At 49.0% G+C, this 26,854-nt stretch overlaps 2 protein-coding genes and 2 non-coding genes across 8 annotated transcripts; 3 read left to right on the forward strand and 1 right to left on the reverse strand.

The window, feature by feature from the left end:
• The first annotated feature begins 4,722 nt into the window (after nt 1-4,722).
• On the forward strand, nt 4,723-9,214 carry LOC133353007 (cytochrome b-c1 complex subunit 7-like). Its single transcript, XM_061569071.1, has 4 exons — nt 4,723-4,788; nt 6,555-6,626; nt 7,442-7,608; nt 8,929-9,214. Exons 1-4 carry the CDS (start codon nt 4,770-4,772, stop codon nt 9,004-9,006), a joined length of 336 nt encoding a protein of 111 aa, XP_061425055.1. The 5' UTR covers nt 4,723-4,769; the 3' UTR covers nt 9,007-9,214.
• A 969-nt stretch (nt 9,215-10,183) lies between these two features.
• TRNAS-AGA (transfer RNA serine (anticodon AGA)) lies at nt 10,184-10,265 on the reverse strand. Its single transcript has one exon. It is a non-coding gene; the product is annotated as a tRNA-Ser (tRNA).
• A 392-nt stretch (nt 10,266-10,657) lies between these two features.
• Nucleotides 10,658-10,731, forward strand: TRNAI-AAU (transfer RNA isoleucine (anticodon AAU)). The gene has a single exon. It is a non-coding gene; the product is annotated as a tRNA-Ile (tRNA).
• A 190-nt stretch (nt 10,732-10,921) lies between these two features.
• LOC133353031 (palmitoyltransferase ZDHHC23-B-like) lies at nt 10,922-22,375 on the forward strand. 5 transcript variants are annotated; one of them, XM_061569107.1, is made up of 8 exons: nt 11,683-11,750; nt 12,712-12,787; nt 13,276-13,363; nt 14,311-14,519; nt 17,508-18,072; nt 18,477-18,607; nt 19,498-19,665; nt 19,931-22,375. In XM_061569107.1, the coding sequence occupies exons 4-8, from the start codon at nt 14,329-14,331 to the stop codon at nt 20,178-20,180; spliced, it is 1,305 nt and encodes a 434-aa protein (XP_061425091.1). In that variant the 5' UTR covers nt 11,683-11,750; nt 12,712-12,787; nt 13,276-13,363; nt 14,311-14,328; the 3' UTR covers nt 20,181-22,375. The 5 variants fall into 5 exon arrangements, with proteins under 5 accessions (XP_061425089.1, XP_061425091.1, XP_061425088.1 ...); XM_061569105.1 differs by lacking the exons at nt 11,683-11,750; nt 13,276-13,363 and adding an exon at nt 10,922-11,000; XM_061569104.1 differs by lacking the exon at nt 13,276-13,363.
• Nucleotides 22,376-26,854: the final 4,479 nt, after the last annotated feature.

Genomic DNA, 26,854 nt, shown 5'->3' on the forward strand with positions numbered 1-26,854 from the left:
AATGTGTTTGTGATCATCACGCACTCCGGAGTATAGTTCTGCTACACGTATCTGCTTACATAAGACACCTGAGGGACGTTTCCCTGTTGGCATGCAATACAAGTTGTGTTTATATGGGGCCTGAATTAAAACCGCGTCACATGACTCTGTTTGAAATGGTGGGACATGGGCACGGGGGAAAGGATGCAATGTTATATTTTTTTAATACACAGAAAGAGGCAGTCACAGGCAGATGATGGCAGATGAGACGCGGAAGGTCCTGAGTCTGGACTTGATCAAGGGCAGGGAGTCGACAGCAGTGCTGGATTAAGCTAGTGTGGGGCCTGTAACATATGTTATTAAGGGGTCCTAAATAAAAAAATATGAAATCGCAAATGTTTTACTTGCATAGTAAAGTAATTGTATTTTTTCATTTTCTATACAGCCAGGTAATATACAAATCGCGAACGTTAAACACCCAGTCATTCATAAAAGCTGAAGGCAGTTTGGTACTATAGCAATAGAGCAAGTGCAGAATCACTGAACCGGAATTGATCGCTTGAAAGCATTTAGCGCGGGGCCCTTGAACGTGCGGGACCCGGAGCATATGTAGCTTCTTTTTCTACTAAGGATAATCCGGCACTGGTCGACAGCACGGATGGCTCGGGGAAGGGATTTCCAGAACGCAAGGGCAGCGGAGGTGAGAAGATCGACCGGGGAGCTTCAATAGAACGCCTTGGTGAAGTACGGGGTGCGTGGAGGAGAGTAGAGTGAGGAGATAAGTAGGAGAGTGTGTGGAGGAGATTAGAGTGAGATGAGAGACAGGGGAGAGTGCACAGAGAATATTGAAGACAGCAGTTCGTGCGATATAGAAATTGACCTTAGGATCCAGTGGAAAGGTTGGGATCATTGGAGTTTTGGTGCGATGTGGTCTCGTTTACGAGCGTGGGTGAGTCGTCTGTCGAGGAAGTTGTTGATCATGGGGAGGCCGTGGAGGAGAGAGTTGCACGGGTCGAGTCGGGATGTGTGGTGGATGAGGGTCTCTGTCTCAGCTGGGTGGTGTAGTGAGAAAATAACAGACGTGGGAGGTGTTGCACAGATGGAAATATGAGGTTCTGTGGAGCCGAAGAATGTGCTGATTTAAGTAAATAAACTCGTTGAATCGTAATCTATTCTTTGGTTCTTTCGGTTCAGTCACGTAGGTAGAAAAAAAAAACAAAATAAAATAAATCACGACGTTTTGATCGCAACACAAGCGGTCGTCCTCAGGCTGAAAAAATTATCCAGCAGTGGAACTGCTGAACCAGCGAGAGAGCTGTTACAACAAGAGGTTATATATGTGGCGATGGGCAAGCAAGCGGGGTCTGAGCTGGAAAGGAATTCCATCCACGGACGCAAGCACGTCAGCTGTGTTAATGGGGGAGATTAGGGAGAGAGAGATTAGGGAGAAAGATGAGCATGAATGAGCTTGCGTCGTCTGAGGACGACCGCTTGTGTTGCGATCGAAACGTCGTGATATATTATTTTTTATTTTGTTTTATTTTTCTACCTACGTGACTTTACCGAAAGAACCAAAGAGTAAGGATTCCTGCAGTCACGAAAGCTTCAAATCAAGATCGTAATATATTGCTGAGTCAGTCGCCGCGTGAGTAAAAAAAAACAACGCGTGTCGTACACCCTCCGCCACCAGACACGGCCAAATAAGTGAAGTTTCCACGTGAAGAGACGTGCCAAATAATGATTACTCCGGTACAACGGTGTGTTGGAGAGCAATTCGCACACGTTTCACAAATTGGCACAATTGTTGATAGATTTTAGTTTTATTTGGCTGCGCCGGGTGGAGGAGGGTGTACGTCACATATTGGTAATTTACTCACGCAGCGATATGACCAACAATCAATTGGGAATCATATCTGCCGCGAGAGCCTACATGTGGAATCTAAGCAAAGTGAAACTGATATTCTTAGGTTTTTTCGGTAAAGTCACGTAGGCAAAAAATAATAACAATAGCTAACCTAAGAGTATGAATCCTTGCAGTCACGAAAGCTTCAAATGTAGAATTAATGCCCTATACGGGGAGGAATTTCACCTATCTGTTAAAGTTTTTAACAGACAACGAGACAAGAAGTCACAGCTATTGTTATTATTATAATTTTTTACCTATGTGACTTTACCGAAAAAACCTAAGAGTATGAAGCCTTGAAGTCACGAAAGCTTCAAATCTAGAATTAAAGTGAAACTCACATTTAAGAGGCCTTATCTAACCGGAGAGAGCACAACAAATTATCAGCTGGTTCAATTTGTAAACTTCCGTCAGCTTGTTTGCAAAGACTAAATTAGCCAGATGACTGCAAAAAAAAGTTGTTTTTGTTGAACTTCCGTGAATTGTGATGAAGAGGAAAGATTAACTAGCAAGACGGGGTTTGTGTCACGTGTTGTTATGAAATGCAAGGGGTTTTTGACCATTACCACCCCAACCCACCATTATTGTGCTCGGCTCGTACAGGCATCTCGTGTTCACCTCTGCCCTGAAAAAGGACCATTGCCCGAAACATCGCCTATTAGCCGGGCGGTGATGGCAATGCTTGCCCGTTATCCAGCACCGTCAGAGGTTCGCACAAAATGTTGTTAGAACTCCCTTATAGTGGGCACCGAGGAAGTGCCATGAACCCCGGCTCGCCAGTCAAGATGTGGAAACCCCACTTGTGTCGTCTGTATGGGATAGAGCTGGGGTCGGCAAACTGCCGCATGCGGCTCATCATGGAATGTTTCGTGACCGTATTTATTAAGGCACCGTCTCGTATCCACAATGCATTGCGGCTCTTACAATATTGAGGTTTTTTTTTGTTTTGTTTGACCGAATTTCAAACCAATGGCACTTCTTGTTATTTCGCTTGCCGACCCCCGGTCTAGAGCGTTTCCCCCATGCACTCGTGGGTTTTCTCCAGCTTCTTTCCCACCACATGTAAACACCCATTAGTTTGTCAAGTAACATCCTAATATATAGAGAACCGCAGACCTTGGGCACTTGCTGGCACGGGCTGACGGCGTGGTTGTTGCCCTCTTTACCCTCGTCTGTGGTTCCTCCTCCTGCCGCCTCTGAGTCGTCCTCTCTTTACGAGAGTGAGGAGCGAATGCCGTGCGGTGACAAGTTGATCATAATACTGGTCGGAACCTCCTGGTTCCACCAGCCTACAGGGAATTTATTGTGTCCGTCCGTCCGTCGTGCATCCAGAAATGGGAGGGGTGGAGCTGGGTGGAGAGGGTGGGGCTGGGTGGGGAGGGGATGGTGGGGAGGGGCTGGTCACCTCGTGGTGTCCTTATAAAACTCAACGTTTAACCTACTCACGCCGGCTTGTGCCCGCCCTCAAAGTCGGGCATATTTGCGGAATACACCACGCCGCCGTTGACCCTGGCCATTGACCGAGCAACCCAACGTTCCTACCAGCTCCCTTCGCAGGAATGTGTTAATCATTACTGAATACTTTTTGGACAGTGTCATTAACACACGTGTTGAGTTTGTGTTTGCATCCTGTCTCCGTGAGAATTTATCGCTTTAAAAGTTGCGAAGCACGGTGAGGAATTCCCACCCGCTGGCTCTGCAGGCCCTGTCGACAGGAGATGTGCAGCAATGCATCATGCTCGTTGGAGCGCGGAAATTACTTAGACTTTTATTTTTTATTTACTAAATACTACGCAGACTTAAACAAGTGTGGCTCGCTAACTTGCTGGCTAAAGAGTGTTTACTTAAAACAATATGTGTATTGCTCTGGTGTATTTTGTTTCAGAGGTTCGCAGTTCCAATCCCAGCGGCCGCCCTGGATAATATTTCGGGTTACATTCAGGCCGTCGTGTATCGGCGTCACGGTCCAAATTTTATCCAAATCCCCCCCCCCCCCCAATATTATCCGGAATTTCCCCAAATTGAGATGACAAATGCATAGCAGCGAACATCATCCCCCCCCCCCCCCCCACTTACTGGCCGATTAATGCCTCCTTGCTGAACCAGGTTCTGGGTCGCACAGGGACAGCTGACACTGGGGGCGACCTAAGAATCGTTTGAGATGAGAATTAAGGGCACCTTTTGAGTTTTTTTGAGGCATTGAATCGCCATGTACTGCAGAGTACTGTAACATGTGATATGTAACTTTGATCATTACCTGTGTAGTATCGATAGTTCAATGTGAATGTGCCATTCTATTGAGGGACTGTTGCTGTGTGGCGTTATCTTGGTCTGGTCTGGGTTTGTTCTGTCGTTGTTTTTGCTGCATTGCCCAGTCTTGATTAATCGGACTTTTTAAATTAATGCATTTAGTATGTATTTACGTCTTAACATTTAGTGAGTTGCTGACCATTTTCTCTATTTTGTACTCCTATCGTGTTGTTGTTTTGTTGTTGTTTGCTGTTTTTAATTGCCGAACCTGCCCATACTGGACATCTATTAAACAAGATTCTCATTCTCCATTTTTTGTTGAAGCATCACAACCAATGTTACATTATATAATTGTCAATGCTACATTACCAATGTAACATTACAAATGCAACATTACAAATGCTACATTACCAATCCTATCAATGCTACAATACCAATGTTCAATTACCAATGATACATTACCAATGTTACATTATTATCAATGATACATTACCAATGTTACGTAATTATATTGAGTGTTGCATTATCAACGTTATATTATTAAACCACGCACTGTTTATACGAACTGCGAATTACAACCGTGACGTCATCGACCTCCCGTGATTCCGCGCGCGCTCCTCCTCAGTGCCGACTCAACATGGCGAGCCAGGGGTCAGGTTCGTGTCCCACCGGCTACAACTTTACACTTTGGTGGTGGTGGTTCTTGTTTATTTAAACGTTCGCCTTCCTCCAGGGTTTGCAGTCGTTCGCTACAACGGAGGCGAGACCGGCGCTTCGCCTGCGGTCATTTAATCGCGGGCGGGCCGCGGGGTTTGGCCCTCGGTGATTTCGTGACCCGACATCCTGAGGCCTACACAGTGTCCTTGACTGCAGTGTGGGTTATTAGGCGCGATAAAGTCATTTGTTTGTGTAATTAACGTTTGTTTAAATGAGTTTCATCTTTATTTTTACCCCTTCCCGTGATCAAATCACCGGGATATTCTCCCCGACTCTTCAGTTCAATGCAGCTATGCGGGGCTTGACCCTGACTAGTTCTTCGATGGGTGGAATTTGCCATATACAGTACTGCATACCAGGTGCTATAGGCTGCGAGGGTTGCGCCGTGTTCTAGGCAGTGAGGCGGAAGAAGTTGTACTGCGTTGTGCTCGGGCGTCTATGCTCCCCGCCCTCTGCGACCGGTGTGGTGAAGTATGGCAAAATAAACCGCATGGCGCGGGGAGGGCATCATCCAGCAGTGGATTGGCAAAACAATATTTGTACGTCTTCTTGGTTCTTTGGAAAGACAGCCCTGTTCTTCACCTGATGACGGCTGCTTGCGTTGTGGCCGAAACGTCGTGAGAATTGTATTTTATTATGTTTAATTTTTTTTTATTTTATTAGTTCCCTTCTACGTGACTTTACCGAAAGAACCAAGAAGATGAATCCCTGCAGTCACGAAAGCTTTAAATCGAAATATTTGTACGTGTGCGGTCTTTATTTTTTAACAAGCATGTACGGACAGCACATCATACATCGGTGTCGTGTCCGTAGATTTTCAATCGGCAGTAACGTAATCTCTGAATTGGCTGACAATGCATGCAGCTATATCGTGCATTGATGCAGATTATGTATGTTTAATTAAAATATGATATGAAAATGAATATATTTAGACTATGGAAAGGAGACACATCAACCTCGATACCCATTTTCAGGAGGTCGCTGTGTCCGGTTGCATTAGACGTTTGAGGTTAAAATTACCCCAAGGTTACGCCGATGTTAATGTCGACTACTCTACATCTAAATACCGATAAGTAAATCCCTAGCTTAACTAAACCATAACACAAAAAAAACCCAGAACGCCTACATGTAAACTTCAACCCACACCCTTAACCAGAATTCTAAATCCTAAACTTATCCCGAACTTCTGTGTCATAATGAAAACCCGTTAAAGACTAACCCTAAACCCACATCACATCCTGAAACATGATTCCTAACTCGAAACCCCAATGCTAGCCTTAACCCTAATTCCTTAAGTATACATGGAAACTAAAGGAAGTGGTGTTCCTTAATGTCATCAAAATCTCAAGAAAAGCTCTGCAATTGGACGAAAAACAACAATGATTGGATGAGAATATGAGACCATAGCGACACACGTTTCGATTCTTTCCCTACATCTACGTTGACACATGTCACTTTCTTTGGTTAGTTAATGTTTTAATATTTGTATTTGTGAGAGGAAATTAGAGAGGCTGGAGAAAATGCACCTATCCGCAAACTCAGTGAGCCACCGCCATTCCACATGACCTCTTGGTGAATGGATGTGATTGTTGATGGTGTGTGTATTTATATGCAAAGTGCACCTAGCCTGGCACAAGTGCCGTGGTGGCGTCCTCCACTTAGTGGAGGATGGCGGTTGTTATATACACGTGTTCATGTCTTGCAGTGACCGTCACTCGGAGGTTTTTCAATGTGTTCCGCAATTGGTACTACAATTCGGCTGGCTTCAACAAGTATGGTAAGAACTCGCATCCTAATCTCCATACACATTACATACATACTTTGTAATATCACTCGATTCATTTGGTCAAAGTGATGCAACAAAACGTTAATACATACTGTCATGGCAAGATAATACTCAGAATTTAAATACAAAATACTCATTTAAAAGTAAAGATTTGATTAATCACACCAAATATTTGACCTTGAATTCTAACAATGATCATGCTTTTCACGAATTTGTGTCGTTAATGTGAAACATAGTGGTATGAATATATAAAATGTATCAGTATAAACATTTTCAACATACTGTATTTGAATCAGAATCCATAACTTTTTGCAGAATTTAATTATTGCGAGTGCAATTAATTTTAATCAATTATTTGATGGATAATTACATTCTATAAAAAAATCCATGCTTTAAGACTAAACCTAAAATCAATCGGTTTTGGTTACCATTGAATAATGATCGTTTCTTAGCTCACTCGACTGACATAGGCAGAGGAAAAAGGGGGGGGAAGCTCCAGAACCTGGACTTAAACAGGGGCAGGGACTCCACAGCACAGATGGCAGGGGGAAGGGAGTTTTAGACTACGGGTGCAGCAGGGAATACTTTTCATGTTAAACTGTGAATGTTAGTTTTCATTCCCTATCATTTTTTAATCTCTTCAATTATTAGTTTGTTAAATAGTCTGAGAAATTACACCCATCACGCTGACCGTGTGGACATTTGTCATCGTTGAGTCTCTCAAATAGTTTGTTGTTTTCACTGCTTTCCTCTCTTCCCAACCTCTATCATTAACGTTCCACCTCTTCCCCACGGCTTCTTTCCAGGGCTCATGTACGAGGACACGCTGTATGAAGATGACGTCGTCAAGGAGGCAATCCGGCGGCTGCCCGAGAACCTGTACAACGAGCGTGTGTTCCGCATGAAGCGTGCCCTCGACCTCTCGGTCAAGCACCAGATCCTTCCCAAGGACCAGTGGACAAAGATTGAAAATGTACGGGCAAGCAGCTGCCTTGCTGAGTGGGTGGCAGGAGACTGGTGGGGGGATGGAGAGGGTGGAGCTGAAAAATTGTTTTGTCACTCATGGAGGTTGTTTGACCCTACTTCACCATTCTCGTCGGTGTGGGTTGGTGAAGGGGGTTGCCCAAGACAAGGTTCAGACATCACTTGCAACTGATGTTATTTGTGGCCGGGATTCAAACTCGGGTTACTGGGTTCATGGCGCAGTGCGCTAACCACAGCCATCGCTCCGGAAATTGGCCATGTGGCTCAGAGGTGTAGAGCCAGTGGCTCGCAATAAGGTTTCCAAGTTCAAATTCTGGTGGGGGTTGACTCAGCTCATCATCTGTGTTGAGGTCGATACAATTAGTACCTCTTTGTGGGGAAGTGGACAGATTTGGAACTGCCATGGGAAGGTCGAATTTCCACCACAGGCTCAAGGCTGAAAATAGATTCGTTTGAGCAGAAAATCACTGACTTTTTTTTTGACCGCTCTGGAGCTAAAGAGGAAGAAGAAAAAATGCCTTTGAACGATGAGTTGGCATATCTTGAGATCAGTGCATCTGATTATAGTGATAGAAAGGATACAATTCATTGGAAAATATTTTGATGCTCAAGATGAATGCATAAATATCCCGTGTATAACTCGTGTATTATTTTCGAGTGATATGTTACATTTAGGCAAATGCAATGAATGAGAACATTTGAGACAAACTTCTGTCCAGCTGCATAAAACTAAAGTACAATAGAATGCAGTTTTGATTTATAAATAATCTCATTATGACTGCATCTTAAGTCGCAGTTGATATTCCTGTTGAGCATTTACTTGATGATGTAAAGTGGTGACATTGGCAGGCTGATGAGCCTTGTGAAGAAATACATCTAAACTATAAACGCAGTTAAAATACCACTGCTCAACCGAGTTCAAGGCTAAGTGTAGTTATTCACTGCCAGAATCTCGTCACAATTTGAGACACATTGATTAAATAATGTTATTATGTTGCTCTTCATGGTACGTGTAGAATATGCATAATCTCTCGTTTGAGTATATTCTGCAAAGTAACTTACACAGTTCGATTTAAACATCTTGTTCATGTATGGCCCATTTTGTCAGTCCACTGCTTGATAAGAGCCTTCCCACGTGGCTTGTTGGATTGTTTGCAATATTTCACCATGCTGGTTGGTGAAAGCAGAGAGCATAGACGTTGATAATTGTACGGTACAATATTTTTCTGCTTTGCCCTCTGCTGAATTGTAGGACCTAAGAGAAATACTTATGCTCATTCTGCTGCCCCACCCTCTATTCCCCTTGCAGGAAAAGGCTTACCTCTCCCCATACATCCAGGAGATTGAACGGGAGCTCAAGGAGAAGCATCTGTGGGAAAAAAAATGAGGGAGGCGGATGCAGCATGTGGGCAGCCAACTTCGCTGGCTATCTGCCTTAGAGTTTCTGTTTTTCCCTTCATCGATCATCTGCCCCTTCATCGCTCGCTATTCTCTTCTCCCCCCTTGTCACAGCTGTACATGCATTTTCCTGAGGTTGTACCTGACCTCCCTGTAATGACTTGTCGGTAAAATAAAGTATGATTCTACAATTAAAATATTGGTGTGAATCGTGGTTTAACTTACCTGAACGATACTGTGAGTACATTTATTTCTAGCAAAATGTGCACGGTTGGCTATGTGCGGTGCGAAAGAAGTTATACACACAACAGTAGCTTAAAAAAATTATCTTGGATAGCGTATGGTGGAGGTGGCATATGCTTTTTAATTGAGTGATGTGGACATGTGCAGCAATTAGACTAATGACTGGCAGTGGTGGTCACCCATTGCGGGTCCTGAAGCAGACATTGAGTACCCCTATTTCAACTTAATCTAAGATGACAACGAGATGTAGACAAGACAAATGTAACGAGAAGAGATTCAGGTTTAAAAATGTGTAATTGTTTATGATAATTGACTGCTTATTATGGTGTTGATTTGAGCTTTTGCATCCTGTTTTGAGTCATCCATATCACGAAACAAACTTTACTGGATGGATACACCAGTCATCAGTTCGAGCGCATATCGGCTTTTCTACATACTCGGATTGTCTGCCACTTCAAATAAACACAAAGGTAATTGGTAAAATATTTAAAGCAGGATTGGTGGATCGCAAATATTCGCAAATCGTCCAAATCTGCTGGGAGGCGATGTGTCCTGGAGATAACGGTACGGTCTATACATTGACTTAAACACTCCACGTTTTGTGTTAATTATGATTGTGCACTGCTGTCAACAGCAAAATAAAATCATTTTGTATTTAAAAAAAACTTTAGATGCCAAATAACACTTAGAGAGTAAGTCCTCAACTGAAAGGGTCTTTTTTAAGTTCACGTAGTCTAAAGCATCTGCAGTATTGTCCAGCACCACGATAGGGCGTGTGAAAGGGCCTTCGTTGATAAAGGCTTGTAAATGTTTTGTAAATAAAAACTGGCAAGAAAGTATTTTTCTTTTTTAAGTATAAATCGCTTGCGTTGCGAAGATAACAAAGCTTTGAGATGAACGAAAATAATATTAAAAAAAACTGCCGTAGTCGGCAGGATTCGAACCTGCGCGGGGAGACCCCAATGGATTTCTAGTCCATCGCCTTAACCGCTCGGCCACGACTACTTACGAGCTATTGTTAGAACCACGTGCATTACATAGTTAACAACGGCTATCGAATCACCACGTGTGTGTGTGGATGCCGTGAGATATTCCGTTTTAAACATTTGGCAGGCAGCGTGAAATCTTCCGTTAAACAAGGAACGCAAACCACGACTCGTACTAATAATTATCTTCACTATCTGAATTTGTTTATATATAAAGGGAAGTCCTTGAATGAATTAGCTAATTCGTTTGCAGGGCTTAAGTTCATTCCTGAGAAAATACATTCTGGTTATAAAAAGTCTCTTGAACCACACTAAAAATACAAAATGCCCATACTAAATATAGACAGTTCATACACGCGACTCGTACAGCAAAGACCTTATAGTATGCATTGCGGAACCCTATTTCCAGCTGGCCGGTTAGCTCAGTTGGTTAGAGCGTGGTGCTAATAACGCCAAGGTCGCGGGTTCGATCCCCGTACGGGCCACAATACTTTTACATTTTTTTCCACCCCTTATACATTACTATAATCAACAGCATTTCTTTATAGTAACACTTTTTGATCATTGACACCACCGTTACAATGTCATGCGATATAATTCTCACATTAAAGATGTTCAATTCTTTATTGTGAGAATTAGCAACGCTGTGGCGCCACCTTGTGCCCAGTCTCTGTAATTGCCCCGGGCGGGTTGGACTCGCCATCACTAATTAACAGACAATCAATTATTAAGCTCCTGGTTTCCGCCAAAAGAGGTACTCATTCCCACAGCGGTGTCTCTATCACGTATACAAGCGACAATGTACATGTAGGTGTGTGTGAATATTAGTGTAAGTTTACGAGTATGCACATATGTGTGTGTATAGGGCGCTCTGTACTGCACGTGCTTAGTCCATTCGTATCATAGTCGTACAGCTGGTATGTTATGTGTACACGTGTGTGTACACGTGTGTGTATACGTGTGTGTGTGTATACGGCCTTCATCGGTGATAGCACTTGCCCCAACAGTCTGTGCAGGCTATACGGGTGATCTTGGTCTTTGTTTGTGTGTGTGTACACGCGTGTATGTGTGTCCACGTGTGTGTGTCCACGTGTGTGTGTGTACACGTGTGTGTGTTACACGTGTGTGTGTGTACACGTGTGTGTGTGTTACACGTGTGTGTGTACACGTGTGTGTGTGTGTGGTACACGTATGTGTGTGTTACACGTGTGTGTGTACACGTGTGTGTGTGTTACACGTGTGTGTGTGGTACACGTGTGTGTGTGTGTACACGTGTGTGTGTGTACACGTGTGTGTGTACACGTGTGTGTATGTGTGGCTTGAAGAAATTGGGCTCCCGTATGTAACGAGAAGTCGTTCGTAAAAATGTGTCTCACCGTGTCACTGTCACCAGGCGGAAGTCCGGTCCGGGTGTGTGCGTGGTGTAAGTTACGGTGCTGTAGTCAACACACACACACAGCAGTCATTCACTGTGGGTCTGTGGGGTTGTACCGGTGTGTGTGGTGTGAGTTAGAGGACTGTAGTACACACACACACACGTCAGTCATTCACTGTGGGTCTGTGAGGTTGTACGGTGTGTGTGTGTGGTGTGAGTTAGAGTGCTGTAGTCAACACACACACAGACTACAGTCATTCACTGTGGGTTTGTGAGGTTGTACGGTGTGTGTGTGGTGTAAGTTAGAGGACTGTAGTCAACACACACACACACGACAGTCATTCACTGTGGGTCTGTGAGGTTGTACGGTGTGTGTGTGGTGTGAGTTACAGTGCTGTAGTCAACACACACACAGACTACAGTCATTCACTGTGGGTTTGTGAGGTTGTACGGTGTGTGTGTGGTGTAAGTTACAAGACTGTAGTCAACACACACACAGACTACAGTCATTCACTGTGGGTCTGTGAGGTTGTACCGGTGTGTGTGGTGTGAGTTAGAGGACTGTAGTCAACAGACACACACAGCAGTCATTCACTGTGGGTTTGTGAGGTTGTACGGTGTGTGTGTGGTGTAAGTTAGAGGACTGTAGTCAACACACACGCACAGGCTACAGTCATTCACTGTGGGTCTGTGAGGTTGTACGGTGTGTGTGGTGTGAGTTACAGGACTGTAGTCAACACACGCGCTACAGTCATTCACTCTCGGTCTCTTTAGGTTGCACGGGCGATCTTTGTGTGTGTGTGTGACCTGTGTATGTGTGCGTGTGTGTAGCTATCCACAGCTGTTAGGGGAGACAAAGGCGGCCGGGCGTGGTTCTGGCCACCCCCTTCATCGGTTTGCTACTTGCTTACAGATGTTGGGGTTTGGGGGGAGGTATTTTGTCATTGTCCGTAAACACTCTATTACAACTCACCGATGATACGACGGAATGGTCGGTGTGGATAACACCACGCCCGACCGCCTTTGTCTCCCCCAGCGCTGATGTGTGTGTGGTTTTTGGCACCCCCCCCTTCCCCCCTCCCTCCACCAGGTACGGGCATTCATCATTGCCTCGGGAGGGGTGAGAGATGTCTGCTCGGCGGAGTTTGGGGCCATCCATTGAGTAGGTACGCAAAAATCTGTCGAAACTTGACCCACGCAGAAACGATCAAGGATACTCTGGTATAAGGGGCCGTCCATAAATGACGTCACGCACCTAGGGGGGCTGGGGGGGGGGGTCAGACATTTGTGACGATGTGTGACGAGGGGGGGGGGGGGTGAGAAATGTGACGTCACATCAAAATGCGCAACTTTAAATAAATATAGACAACACGTTCTACTTAATTAAATAGACTTTTTAATAAATGTTTTCTCCTACAACATCAGAGTGCAGCGCCACATTAAATACGCACTACCATGACAATAGTTTAAAGCGATTTAAAGCATGTTTTATATTTGGGGGGGGGGGGGGGCAGAGCTTTGTGACGTCATAGTTGAGGGGGGGGGGGTCTGACTTTTTGTGACGCCATGCGACGAGGGGGGGGGGGGTAAAAAATCGTCCAAAATCGCGTGACGTCATTTATGGACGGCCCCTAACCGCACAACTGTCATGCAGGGGGCGCTGCAAACCTACTCGCCCCCTGCATGAACGACGGAGGCGCAGGGACTGACGTTCGATTACGTTGGAATCGATCTGCAAACAGGTGAAAGTCCGCATCGAACCGAACCCCCATCAAGGCCATCTACTTAACGACGAGAGAAAATTCACACGAAATGTAGTTTTCAATTAAGTCTTCCAGATGTGAAATGAAATATGCTTTTAATTAAGAAATACAATTATCTAATTCAAAACAAAATACAATTCAAAACATCAAAACGGAGCATCCGGTGCTTGTGTGAATGCGTCGTTCGTGTGCAACTTTTTTGTGACTTTCCTGGCCGAAGGCCGTAAATGATTGTGAGGGTCGTCGCAGGCGCCCCCGAACAACCCCTAGTTAATAATATTGACGCGTTTAAGTAAACAGATAGTCCACCGCCGCTGGACTATCTAACTCATTTGAAGGCCAATGTAGACAAATTATATTATTATTGAGGCGTCACCCCCCCCCCGTTTCCTATACGCATTTGGGTTAACCCCCCCCCCCCTCCATGCGTACGTACTAAATGGATGGCCCCTTTCCCCACCGTACGAGGGCTCGATCCGACCACGGATTTATCAGAGCCTTGACTCGCCACGTACCGGTGTCAAACTGGTGCGCAGTGGCCGGATTAAACTCGTGCGGGGCCTGTAGCATATGTTTTAAAGGGGCCCTAAATATATTTTAAAAAACACAAATATAAAAAAAAATATGGAACTTGTATAGTAAAGTTATTGTATTTTTTTCCATTTGCTATACAGCCAGATAATACGACAAATCGCCAAACTTAAACACCCAGTCGTTCATAAAAGTTGAAGGCGGTATAGTACTATAGTAATAGGGCAAGTGCAGAATCACTTAACCGGAATTGATAGCTTGAAAGCATTTAGCGCGGGGCCCTTAAAAGTCCGGGGCCCGTAGCATATGTAGCTCTACTCTTTGGTTCCTTCAGTAAAGTCACGTAGCTACTTTTGCTACTCATGATAATCTGGCACTGCCGGTGTGGGTCGCAGGTTAGCAGCCCCTGGGCCATGGAGGGGATGAAGGAGGGAGACCGGGCTCCCGGGAGACCCCCCGCGGTCTCGGGCAAGAGAGGCCGGCGGGCACCTGCCCCGGGCAGCGAGGAGCTGTGCTGCTGCGAGTTCGTCAACAGGCAAGGACAGACGACTCACTTGCTGGCGTGCTGCTGTGACTGCGAGGAGCTGGACTCCACCTGCGACAGGTGAACACACGCGCGTGTGTGTGTGTGTGCGTCTGAATACACCTGTGTGTGTGAGGTGTGCGCGCGGGAATACACCTGTGTGTGTGTGAGGTGTGCGTCTGAATACACCTGTGTGTGTGTGAGGTGTGCGTCTGAATGCACCTGTGTGTGTGTGAGGTGTGCGTCTGAATACACCTGTGTGTGTGTGAGGTGTGTGTCTGAATACACCTGTGTGTGTGTGAGGTGTGTGTCCGTGTGAAGACACCTGTGAGTGAGGTGTGAGTGTGAGTGAATACACCAACATCAGTGACGATTATCTAAACCGGTCCTGGGCCTCCCCTAGGTCGACTCGGCCTCAAATGAGTGTACAAAATTATCAACTTAAAAAATTAGCCTTGTTATATTTGGTCAAACATTTAATTAACTCACCCCTAATGCGATGGCTGGAACTGCTTCTCTTTGGTGAGGCGTGTGATGTTAGCTGGTATTGATGATGTTGCTACTCGCAACTGCTTTTCCAGGTTTGCTCCTAGTTTTTTTGAATTTCGAGTCCCGCCTGCGGTTGCCTTGGCAGGGCCAAATCAAATTATTTTGCGGGCCTTGCACGGCCCGCGGGCTGGACGTTCCCCAACCCCTGGGCTAGGTGAACCCGAGAAGGGCACGTGACCAGGAGAGGATAAGGACGGGGGCCAGAAGGGGACCGAGGGGACACGTGATGTGAGGTTCCAGAACCTTCGGGGAAGATCCCGAAGGGGGCGTGGCCGAGGGCGGAGCAAGGCCACGCTCGGGGGATAAGTTGCTGGTCCTGTGAGCCGAGCGGGGCTGTTCTCTGGGATCAACCCGTCGTGCCACACTCTTCACTCTTCGGGCAAGACATTGTGAACCAGGCAGCGCGTTAGCTGACCTGGTCCGATTATATAGTTCGCCCGTTAAGTGGTCAAGTAGTTTCGATTTAAAGCTTTCGTGACTGCAGGGATTCATCTTCTTGGTTCTTTCGGTAAAGTCACGTAGAAGGGAAATAATAAAGTAATAAAAATTAAATTATACAAAATAAATCGGGCGCTGTCTTTCCGACAGCCCTGTTCTTCACCTGAGGACGGCTGCTTGCGTTGTGGCCGAAACGTCGTGAGAATGATTTTATTATGTTTGATTTTTATTATTTCCATTCTACGTGACTTTACCGAAAGAACCAAGAAGATGGTCAAGTAGTTGCCCGTGGTGGTCACCACCCTATGTCGTTATCCCGCTAAGAGTGTATATAGTTATGTAGTTACCCTGTTGGGGTGTGTAATACACGTGTTGCCTCCAAGTTAGAAGTGTCTGCCTCCGTGGAACACACTACAATAGTATCATATTTTATCGCCATAACGCGATTATCCTTGCTAATGTTATGTATTTCATGAACTAAACAAACTGTAAAAGTTGTCAATAAATAACTGCGCTCCACTAAATCAGACTGTTGCTCAATGACGAAATGACGGTTAGATGTCACCGTTTGTGACGTGATTTTATTTGAATGTTGTGCAACTTGGTACACGGGCATTATCCAATGTTTGGGCTTGTAAAGTTGCAATGGTCAAACGATTTACGCCAATGCCTTTGCTGGACAAACTCCCGTTCAACGATTTTACCATGCAGCCATTGGCACTTATCGTTACGATTCATCGTTGATTGTTATTTTTTTTGGATCAGATCGTTGCGTGAGTATACCACGTGCCAGTGTGTTGTGTCGTAACGCCCCTCCACCACCCGACGCAGTCGAATAGACAAAGCTGTCACGTGAATAAACGCGTCAATGTACAATACCTGTCAACCCCTTATCAGTGCCCCTACCTTATTACAGACCAATTCAGACCTTATTGGTCACCCCGTGCCCCTTATGAATCTCAAATGTTCATCCTACAAAGTCCCATCACAAGAGAGAAACACAAACAAATAGACAGAAATTCTGTTTGAATGCCCGTATTGAAACGGCTGGACGCCGTATGGACCTGCAAACTAAATTTTCCTGTACAAGAATACGGGTAAACTGTATAGGTTGACAGGTATGATGTACTATCTCTTCAGCACCATTATTCACATGATCGGACCCAACAGTAATCGATGATGACTTCGGTTAAATATTTCTCGATTTAAAGCTTTCGAGACTGCAGGAATTCATCTTCTTGGTTCTTTCGGTAAAGTCACGTAGAAGGGAAGTAATAAAATAATAAAAATAAAACATAATAAAACAATTCTCACGACGTTTCGGCCACAACGCAAGCAGCCGTCCTCAGGTGAAGAATGAGACAATGCCAAGCTAAGAGCTTATATATAAGCTGCGTTGGAGGTGGAAGAAAGAGCGCCTTAACAAAAGAATGTGCATATGAAGAGGAATTTAGCATATACATACATGTATATGCTAAATTCATACATGTATATGCTAAATTCCTCTTCATATGCACATTCTTTTGTTAAGGCGCTCTTTCTTCCACCTCCAACGCAGCTTATATATAAGCTCTTAGCTTATGTATGTATATGCTAAATTCCTCTTCATATGCACATTCTTTTGTTAAGGCGCTCTTTCTTCCACCTCCAACGCAGCTTATATATAAGCTCTTAGCTTGGCATTGTCTCATTATTCACCTGAGGACGGCTGCTTGCGTTGTGGCCGAAACGTCGTGAGAATTGTTTTATTATGTTTTATTTTTATTATTTCGGTTAAATAACTTTAAAACACCAAATCATATGGAAAAACAGATAAAATAAAAATGCAAAACACATTTACAAAGGGATGGCAAATGGATGTTACAGTTATCGTCATAGTGTGTACATTTACATCATATATCGCAGCACACGCTGGTGTTAGATTGTATATGCGCGTATGCTTGTGTATGTGTGTGTGAACACAGCGATGGGTGTATGCACCCGTGCGTGTGGATACCCCCGTGTATCTAAATGGTAAGCGGGAGTGTAGCGGTTAGTACACTGCGTGAGGAATCCTGCGTCCCTCTCGCCTACGCACCACAGCTGCTTCAGGTGTCAGGGCGTCGGCCTCGCCTCGCTGCATTCGCTGTGCGACGACATCACCGACCGGATCCGCGTGCCGCGGTGGTGCCCGGCGGTCGGCCGCAACGCCACCGGCACCGGCACCGCCAGAGCGAACGGCGGCGCTCGCCGCCTGCTGACCCCGGCGGACGCGGCCTCCATCCCGCCGGTGCTGCTGCTCCCGGCCGCCCTGCGGGTCGCGGCGCTCCACCCGGCCGCCACCCTCACCGCGGCGCTCGCGGCACCAGCGCTGCTGCTCGCCTACTTCCTCGCCACGCACCGCCGCCGTCGCCGCTCCCCCTTCTTCCTGCGTCTGGGCCTCGCCTCGCTGCTCTACCTCTACGCCGTGTTCTCCTGGGAGCTGTGGTGGCGGCGGGGGCGGACGTGGTTCCGAGACGCGACGGAGATGGCGATGGCGAGCGGAGGAGGAGGAGGAGGAATCGGCGACGGACAGTGGCTGTGCGTGACGGCCCTCTTCACGGCCGTGCTGCTGCTGCTGCACTGCTCACGACGCGACCCGGGATACCTGGACCCCAGCGATGCCGAGGTGCGTGCTCACGATAGTTAATTATTTTTATAATTTTCTCTTTCAAATGAGGTTGGTTTCTAACCGAGGCGATGTGTTCGTGCGTACGTATACCCGGCGACCCAGGTTCGATTTACGCTCACGGCCAATGCCAATGATGATTATCTGAACCGGTCCTGGGTCTCCCCTAGGTCGACTCAGCCTCAAATGAGCACCTAATGCGGTGTATAAACATTGCCACTACGGAGACAAAGGTGGCCGGGTGTGGTGTTGGCCACTCACCCCCTCGTGTTCCTTGCCGGCCTTCATAGGTGCTCGCTAACAGCACTTGCCCCAATAGTCTGTGCTCGTGCGTGTGTGTGTACGTGCGTTTGTGTACATTGCTGTGTGTACGTGCGTGTGTGTGTGAATGTGGTGGAGTCCAGGAGGGGGCGGCTGGCTCTCTCGGTAGCGAGCGTCGTGCCTGTGAGGTGTGCGGCGCGAGGCGCCCTGCGCGGGCCGGGCATTGCCGCGTGTGCGATCGCTGCGTGCGGAGGTTCGACCACCACTGCGTCTGGTGAGAGCCTCTCACCCTCTCAGCCTCTCACCAGCAGGGGGCCGCAAACTCGGACTTGGGTGCGTCAGCTGGTGAGGCCCCCGTTGAGCCAAACGGATCTGTTACCGGGACGGCCACGGCCCAAGAAAGACGGCAGCGGTGGAAGTTACCGGACAGTGCAGGGAGGGAATGGGCCAACTCATCAAGAATAATTGATGCAAAACCCACACCAGAGCTTACTGCAAACAGGGTAAACAATAGGGTTAAATAAATAAACAAAACCGCCGTCAAAATATAATTTCACAGACGCGTGTAAATTAAACAGCCTCGCACATAACGGAGCTTAGTTATAGCATTCGTAGCAATAGCGGCAGAGGGAACAAACCCATGCCCATGGGCCAGATAGAGCCCATGACTTAATTTCATACGTCCTCGTGGCCACGTGAGGCCCTACCACTTTTGACGTGGCCCACGAACGAAGCGGGGCTGCAGCCAGAACAGGCGCCAACAGTTTGCCCGAGCTCCGTGGCCCGACATTGGGATGTTTGGCCAACTCCAATTACGTGTGATCATACGCGTGGGAGTGGAAACTGGAGCGCTCGGAAAAAAAAACCCCAAGTGCGTGAAGGAACCAACACTATATTTTCCCCCCGTACAAATTAGTCAGTACTTTTGCTGTACCGCCTTGTGGCCAACCAGGGTAGGGCCCCTCCTCGGCGGCCCACGTAAAGGGGAGTTGCACAACTTTTGTGCGGTGATCCACCAACCTTCGCTTTTGCCTCCAGAGCGCCGGATCAGCGGTAGCCACGTGCAGCAGCGTCGCCACCACCGCCAATGCCACTGCTGCCACCTGCTGGCCGGCTAAATCGCCATTGATCAGACGTTGTGACGACCGTCTTTCCCAAGCGCAGGATCGACAGCTGCGTGGGCGAGGGAAACCACGTGTGCTTCGTGGCGCTGCTGGCGCTGTTCGTGGCCACGGTGTGCGTGGGGCTCGCACTGGCGCTGCCGATCGTCTGCCCCGGCTCCCCGCTCGCGCTGGCGCTCGTCTACTGCCCGCATGCCTACGAGCGCGCCGAGTGAGTGCGCAAACTTCGTCATTATCATCATCGTCGTCGTCGTCATCAGCATCACCATCATCTCCATCATCATCGCCATCATTGTCACCATCACCTTCATCATCGTCACCTTCATTGTGTGTTCCGCAGGGCCGTGCTGGTGTACGCTTGCGCCGTGCACACATGTTAACATACCCGCGTTCATGCGCTGCGCTGTTGTACGTGTGTGCGGGTGTACATATGTTCGTGTACCCCGTGTTCACGCACACGTGCGCGTGTTCCGCAGGGATGCGCTGGTGTACGCGTGCGCCGTGTACGCGGCGCTGGCCGCCGTCTTCGTGTCGCTCCTCCTCTGCGTGCAGCTCTGGCACGTCGCCCGCAACGAGACGCAGCGCGAGGCCGCGCTGGCGGCGCGCGGGGGCCACCGTCACGGGGGCCACCGGAGCCACGACCGCGGGGTCGTGCGGAACTGCAAGGAGTTCTTGATGCTGGGGCCCGAGCGATCGCGAGGGAAGAGCGCGGCGGAGATCGTGTGACGGAATGGGTCGTTGAGCGAGCAAGCGAGTGAGCGGGCGGGCGAATCGATCGATGGCTTGGCCAGTAACCGCGCCTCCCAAACTAAGGTGCTCTTAAGAAACCTAGGTTTCAGTGCAGTTGCTCTAGACTCCTAAAGCAACTATCACGAGAGTGATGAAGTCACGGAAAACCACCAAGTTGAATACAGACACATGGACAAACACGAAGACGGACACACATACGAATCGGACACACGGACAAACACAGAGGCACACGTGAATAAGACAAAGACTCCCCAGCAAGTGCTGTTAGCAAGTAGCACCTATGATGGCCGGCACGGCATACGAGGGGGTGGGTGGACAGAACCACGCCCGGCCGCCTTTTTTTCTCCCCAATGGCGATGTTTACACATCGCACCAGGCACTCATTTGAGGCTGAGTCGACCTAGGGTGAGCGTGAATCGAATTCGGGTCGCCGGGTTCGTTGCGAATCAGGAGATGACAGATTCCCCCTTGCTTACATGAACCGGGATACACACTTAACTTTTTGACTTCATATTTTCTTTTTTAAATCAAAGTTGTTTCTTGCCATTTTGTAGAGATTCCACATTTTAGAGTGAGGTGCCAGTCAACCCCTGACTTCCCAAAGGTTGTGGCACTCATTTTATCGACCACGTAAGGGGTGATGGGCTAGCAAGAACTCTATTGGTTCCAAAAGAAAACACTATCGAGACCTGGCAGACACAACCATCGTGGAGATCCATGTGTTGATTGGTGTAATTGCAAGCATGCAGTTAGTGTTGTTCGACATATTGGCTCCATCTGGAGTGTTATTCAGTTGAACCTTTTAGATTCAATGTGCTCTCCTTCGCGGGAATAACGTGACGAACACTTTTACAAACGCAAGCACTGTCCGCAGCTGATTAGAAAACGCATCTGCCAGAAAAGTGCACACCGGACAGAGACAATAATGATTTCTTTTTTCAAAATCAGCTCAGGGTTCCCGTAAATCGCGTGGCTTCTGTGTGGCCACCCGCACTCTGAATCTCTCCCCTACCCCCAAATATTTGGGGGCTTTTTTAAAATTCCTGTGATGTAAGTTGTCTCGGGTGAAATACGTTGGCTCTGCTTTGACAGTCGTCAGTGGAGTGCAGCCACAAATGTGCCTCACGGAGAGATTCTGAGCGATCAGTTTGCCCACCGGGAGACAAACGGTTCCACGTTTAAGCGTGCTGTACACAAATAACACATTTCCTTTAATGGTTTATTATTATTTTCAAATTTACAAGCACACAGTGTGCGCACGTCGTAAAGTTGCGCGTGTTTTCAATTGTCATTTTTTTTCAGAGTGATAGATGCAAAGACAAAGATCCCCCGGATAGCCTTGAACAGACTTTTAGGGCAAGTTACTGTTAGCAAGCGCCTCTGAATGCCGGCACGGCACACAAGGAGGAGTGGTGAGGCCAGAACCACGCCCGGTCGCCTTTGTCTCCCTCGTGGCGATGTTTTCACATCCCACCAGGTACTCATTTACTGCCGAGTCGACCTAGGGGAGGCCCAGGTACGGTGCAGATAATCGTCACTGGTGTCGGCTGTGAGCGGGAATTGAAGCAGGGTCGCTGGATTCGTAGCGCAGCGCTAGCTCAGCACGACACTACCGCTTCCCCTAGAATAACTCGATAGTGATATACCACACAGGGCAGGGGGAGCGTTGGTGCAGTAGTTCGCGCGCCGTTACATGAACCCGAGTGCAATTCCAGTTTGAGTTAAGAGCCCACGGCTGACGTCGGCGGCGAGTGTGTTGCCCAGAGCCAGTGTCATGTGCCCTTCCTTCGCCAACCGGCAATGATCATCGTGGTGAAGTATGGTCAAGCAACCCTCCGCCAATCCACCCCCACACCCCATTGCATATGCGGTATTGGGGGTAGGGAATGCCTTCATCCGACAGTTGACAAAGTTGTTCAAGTTATTATTTATTGTACGAGCATGTTTGTGATATTTGCTGTGCGTCACGCACACTGTAGAATTATTATCTTGGTTCACTGTGATTTTTCCACGAATTATAATCATAAAAAATAAAGTCGTTGCTGTTTAATGGTGGTGTACTGTTACTTATTAGTGCTAGTTTTAACTGTGTTATTTAAGCACCTCTGTTGTTTCTAAGGCGTAACTTACAGCAAGGGTAAGGACAATAAACAATGTTCGGGTTCTCACAATTTTTTGTTAGCTCCTTTGTTATTCCACTGCTGGATGGGGCCTTCACATGGATGAGGATCTTGGAGGGGAGGAGAGTGAGCTGTGAGGTAGGAGAGAGTGATGACTGTGAGATATGATTTCTCGCTCATGGGTGCCCAATTTAAAATGTGCAAGTCAACATTCGATCCATGCAGCCTCAGCAGCAGCAGCATTCAGGTAGCAGACACAACGTTTGGTAGGTAGCCTTGCATGAGGATAATCCGAGCGAAAATATGCACGTTACCTTACTGTTTGGTTCTTTCGGTAAAGTCACGTAGGTAGAAAAATAATAGATCACGGCGTTTCGATCGCATCAGGCGGGACAACCACATCAAGAAAAAACTGCTGAAGTAGGCGGTGGTTGTCCCACCTGATGACCATTGCTTGTGTTGCGATCGAAACGTCGTGATCTTTTCTTTTTCTGCCTACGTGACTTTACCGAAAGAACCAAAGAGTATGGATTCCTGCAGTCACGAAAGCTTCAAATCAAGATTGCACTTGACCTTGTTTCGCAAGCGCGTGTGCAGGTGAACACGGGACCACATCGAAGATAGTTCAATAAGACGGTGGTAACGACGGCGCGGGCGGTGGGGGGGGGGAGATAAGAGATTGGAGGAAACCCAAAGGAGGTAAATTTGGTGGGAAACAAGGAGATGCTGAGAGGAGCTTGTGGAAGGTTACAGAAGGTCGGGGGTGAGGGGGGTAAATACGGAGCGTGGGCCTTGAACTCAGCACTCCGAGAGAAGAGAAGGCTGGTTGAAAAAAGAGGTCACAACGCGTGTGTTACTGAGTCCCCTAGGTCGGCTCAGCCTCAAATGAGTACCTGGTGCGGTGTGTCAACATCGCCACTCGGAAGACAAAGGCGGCCGGGCGTGGTGCTGGCCACCCACCCCCGCGTGTGTCGTGTAGGCCTTCATAGGCGCTCGCTAACAGCACTTGCCCCCACAGTCTGTTGAGGCTATAACGGGGGATCTTTGTCTTGTCTTTGTTACTGCAGTTTTCTTCGCACGACTCCCACACGTATGCCAAGTCCATCATTGCTCCTGTGTAGAGGTGCGCATGGCTACGAATGTTGAGGTGTGATTATGCATGACCACGGATGGCCAACAAACACAAGGGGCGGGGTTACGGCCGTACACAAGGGTGGCGCTCGCACCGACGTCCGCATGTGTATCCCCCACGGGCCCCCCCTCGGGGGCGAGTCCTATAAAAGGTGATGAGCTCGAGGGCTCGAGGTCGGGACTCAGCTTTAACCAGAGAAGACGGAAGACCAGCTAGTGTAGGCCCCAGAGCTCCCCTGGCTTGCTGTCCTTATAAGGGCCGACCAGGGCAAGCCGGTGGCGTGGCCCCGAGAGCCCAGACGAAGCTGGTCTGGTGACTCAGGGAGCCGGGATCCCAGCTTAACCAAGCTGGGACAGATAGCCTCCCCTAGTCCCGTAGTGGAGGAATTGGTATAGGTTAGAGGGGTTAGCTGTCGAGAAATCCCTGTAGCCAAGTGACCTGTAATGACTGTGTTGGTGTAATAAATAAGTGTGCCTCCGATCCTGTCGTCAAGCCTCCATATACTTACTACATCTGGTGTCAGAAGTAAAACGTCCAACGATGGACACACGAGGGACGACACGTACCAGGGAGTCGGAGATGGAAGACGCCGCGGCCGAATCACCACCAGAGATGGCCGGGGTCGAATCGGAGCAGCCGGGGCCGAGTACGCCCGCGCCGCTACGACAGGAGGAGGGGGATGCGTCGGCCGAAGGACTCCGGCTGGCCCACTCCCGCCTGGCGGACCTGCTCTACGCCACGGCCGCCGCGTTGGAGGAGATCACGCGGCTGGGGGCTGGAGGAGCAGCGCGGGTCGACGACGCCAGCCGGCGCGGGGCGACGTTTCCCGCCACCCCGACGCGGCTCGCGGTCAAATTTCCCGCCATCTCTACAGTACGAGCGGTGGGTGGGGCCGGCCCGCGTCACGTGTCTGCTGAGCGCCAAGCACAAGCCGTGACATCATCAACCCTGGCCGGCGCGTCAACATCAGAGCGACCGGCGATGCCATGCTCACGGCCCGCCCACACTGTATCATCGGCGGGGAGCGACGGAGAGCGTTCTGCAGCCACGGACGCCGCCTTACAGCAGCGTTTGCCGCCTCTTAAAGAATTCGTCGGCGCTGACGGAGACTGGGGCGGCTTCAAGAGGCGGTTCATCGCTCATCAAGAGATGGCGAACTGGTCGGACGCCGAGGCTCTACGCGCGCTGCCAGCGATGCTGGACAACGACGCCCTGGCTACCCTCACCTCGGCGCCGAGGGAAAAGCGGGCCACTCTACACCTGGCGTTGCAGCTGCTGTCAGCCGTCTATGGGCCGCCTTCGGACTGCAGGCAGCTGTTCCACGATCGGCATCGGGGCGCCAACGAATCGCCCCTGGCCTTCCGGACGGCTCTCCTGGCCCTGGCGAAGGCTGCTTTTCCACGGATGGACGAGGAAGGAGTGGATGCCATGGTGGCTGAGAAGCTGCTGCTACTCGCTGATGAGCTGGACGTCAACGTCCTGGCTCAAGACGACGCAGAGATGTCGTCCCTGCTGGTCGCGCGCCACATCCACGGGGGCTTGCGGTCCCTTCGTCGAAAGGCGGCAAAGGGGGTGGCCAGCCATGCCATGGCGGCTACCGCCCTCCCATCGGAGGAGGTCTGCGGGGTGGAGCGGCGAGGGGAATGGAGATCGGCGGCACCACAGGCTCGGAATGGACCGAGCAGCCAGGAGCAGCCCAGGACATCGGGGGCGCTCACACGCTGCTACAACTGTGGCCTGCAAGGCCACGTTGCGTCAGGATGCCGGGCTCCCCGTCAGCGCGGGGCGACACCTCGTCAGGACGCCACGCCGTCTCCTCCCAAGCTCCAGCAGAGAGATACGGCGAGTCGCGGCACCTCACACGTTTGGCCCACGCACACATCCGACACACACTCACGCGCTCAACCAAACAGGGCTCCAAATTCCCCGTCCGTCGCGCGCGATTGTTCTATAATGCGGCGAGCGCTCCAACCGGGTCAGTTGTCGGAGCTCGCCCATCGTGTTGTTGCTGCGTCGGCGGGATCATCGGTTGTGGTCGGTCATATTGATGGGGTAGAGGTGCGGATTTTAATTGACACAGGGGCATCGGCGACCATTATATCTGATTTGATTTATAACATCCTTCCCGTTCAAAGTCGTCCCTTGCTCCCTGTTGACGTGCCATGCTATGCTGCTAACGGGGGCTCGCTGGGCATTATTGGGCAAATCCGCGCCACTATCTGCATTGGAGACATTAAATTATCCGGGCCTGTTTTGGTTTCCTCCTCACTCGCGGTTCCGTGCCTGTTGGGGACGGATTTCTTGGCCAAAATGCCCATCCGTTTCCTGATTGACCAGGGGTGCATTGAGCTCCCATCGGGCCGACGCATTACATTTTTGTCTTCCCCCACCACGGAGCGTCGGGCGTTTGCCACCGTGCAGGCGCTCGTGACAAAAACTGTGCGCGTACCTCCGGGGGCTCAGATGCTCGTCCCTCTTAGGTTGCGTCGGCCGTTTAATGAAGGGGTTGCGGATCGGGGGGTCTTGTTGGGACCATCTCGGGCCGGGGTAAATGGACCCGATTTGCTCGCGGCTCAGACCATGGTGAGAGGGGATGGGGACCCCTTCATTGCAGTCCTTAATGTGGGATCGCGAACGGCCGTGGTTCCTCAAGGGACCGTGCTTGCACACGCAACGCCGGTACCCTATGAGGAACCACTCGTGGGTCAGGTATCCACCGATCCTCCGTCGCGACCGCATTCGGACTGTGACGACGGATGGCTGGATGCGCTTTGCGCGGGTTCAGTGGACCTGTCCGACTCGCAGCGCGCGCAGCTGCGAGTTCTCCTGAGCGAATTTGCTGACGTTTTTAGTCAACACAAATTTGATATTGGTTGTACTAAATTGCTGCGACACCATATTGACACGGGTGACAGCGCGCCAATCCGCCAAAATCCCTTTCGGTTGAGTCCCGCCGAAAAGGATCATGTCAAATCGGCTGTTGATGACATGCTAGCCGCCGATATCATTTCCCCTTCCAACAGCCCGTGGGGCGCGCCGATCGTTTTGGTGAAAAAACACGACGGCTCACTGCGGTTTTGTGTCGACTTTCGGCGTCTGAACAAAATCTCTGTGGCAGATGCGTACCCGCTTCCTCGAATGGATGAGTCGCTCGATGCCTTAGCGGGGGCGCGATTCTTTTCCACCCTCGATTTGCTATCTGGATTCTGGCAGTTTCCTCTGGATGACGAATCAAAACCTAAGACTGCTTTTCGTACACCGCAAGGTCTCTTCCAATTTAACCGCTTGCCGATGGGTTTACATTCTGCGCCGGCAACTTTTCAGCGGTTAATGGAATTGGTCTTGGCAGGTTTGCAATGGGATTCGTGTTTGATTTACTTAGACGATGTCATCGTCTT

The sequence above is a fragment of the Lethenteron reissneri genome, chromosome 42 (assembly GCF_015708825.2).
Source record: "Lethenteron reissneri isolate LAM-NWPU_2019-01 chromosome 42, ASM1570882v1, whole genome shotgun sequence".
Classification (NCBI taxonomy): Eukaryota; Metazoa; Chordata; class Hyperoartia; order Petromyzontiformes; family Petromyzontidae; genus Lethenteron; species Lethenteron reissneri.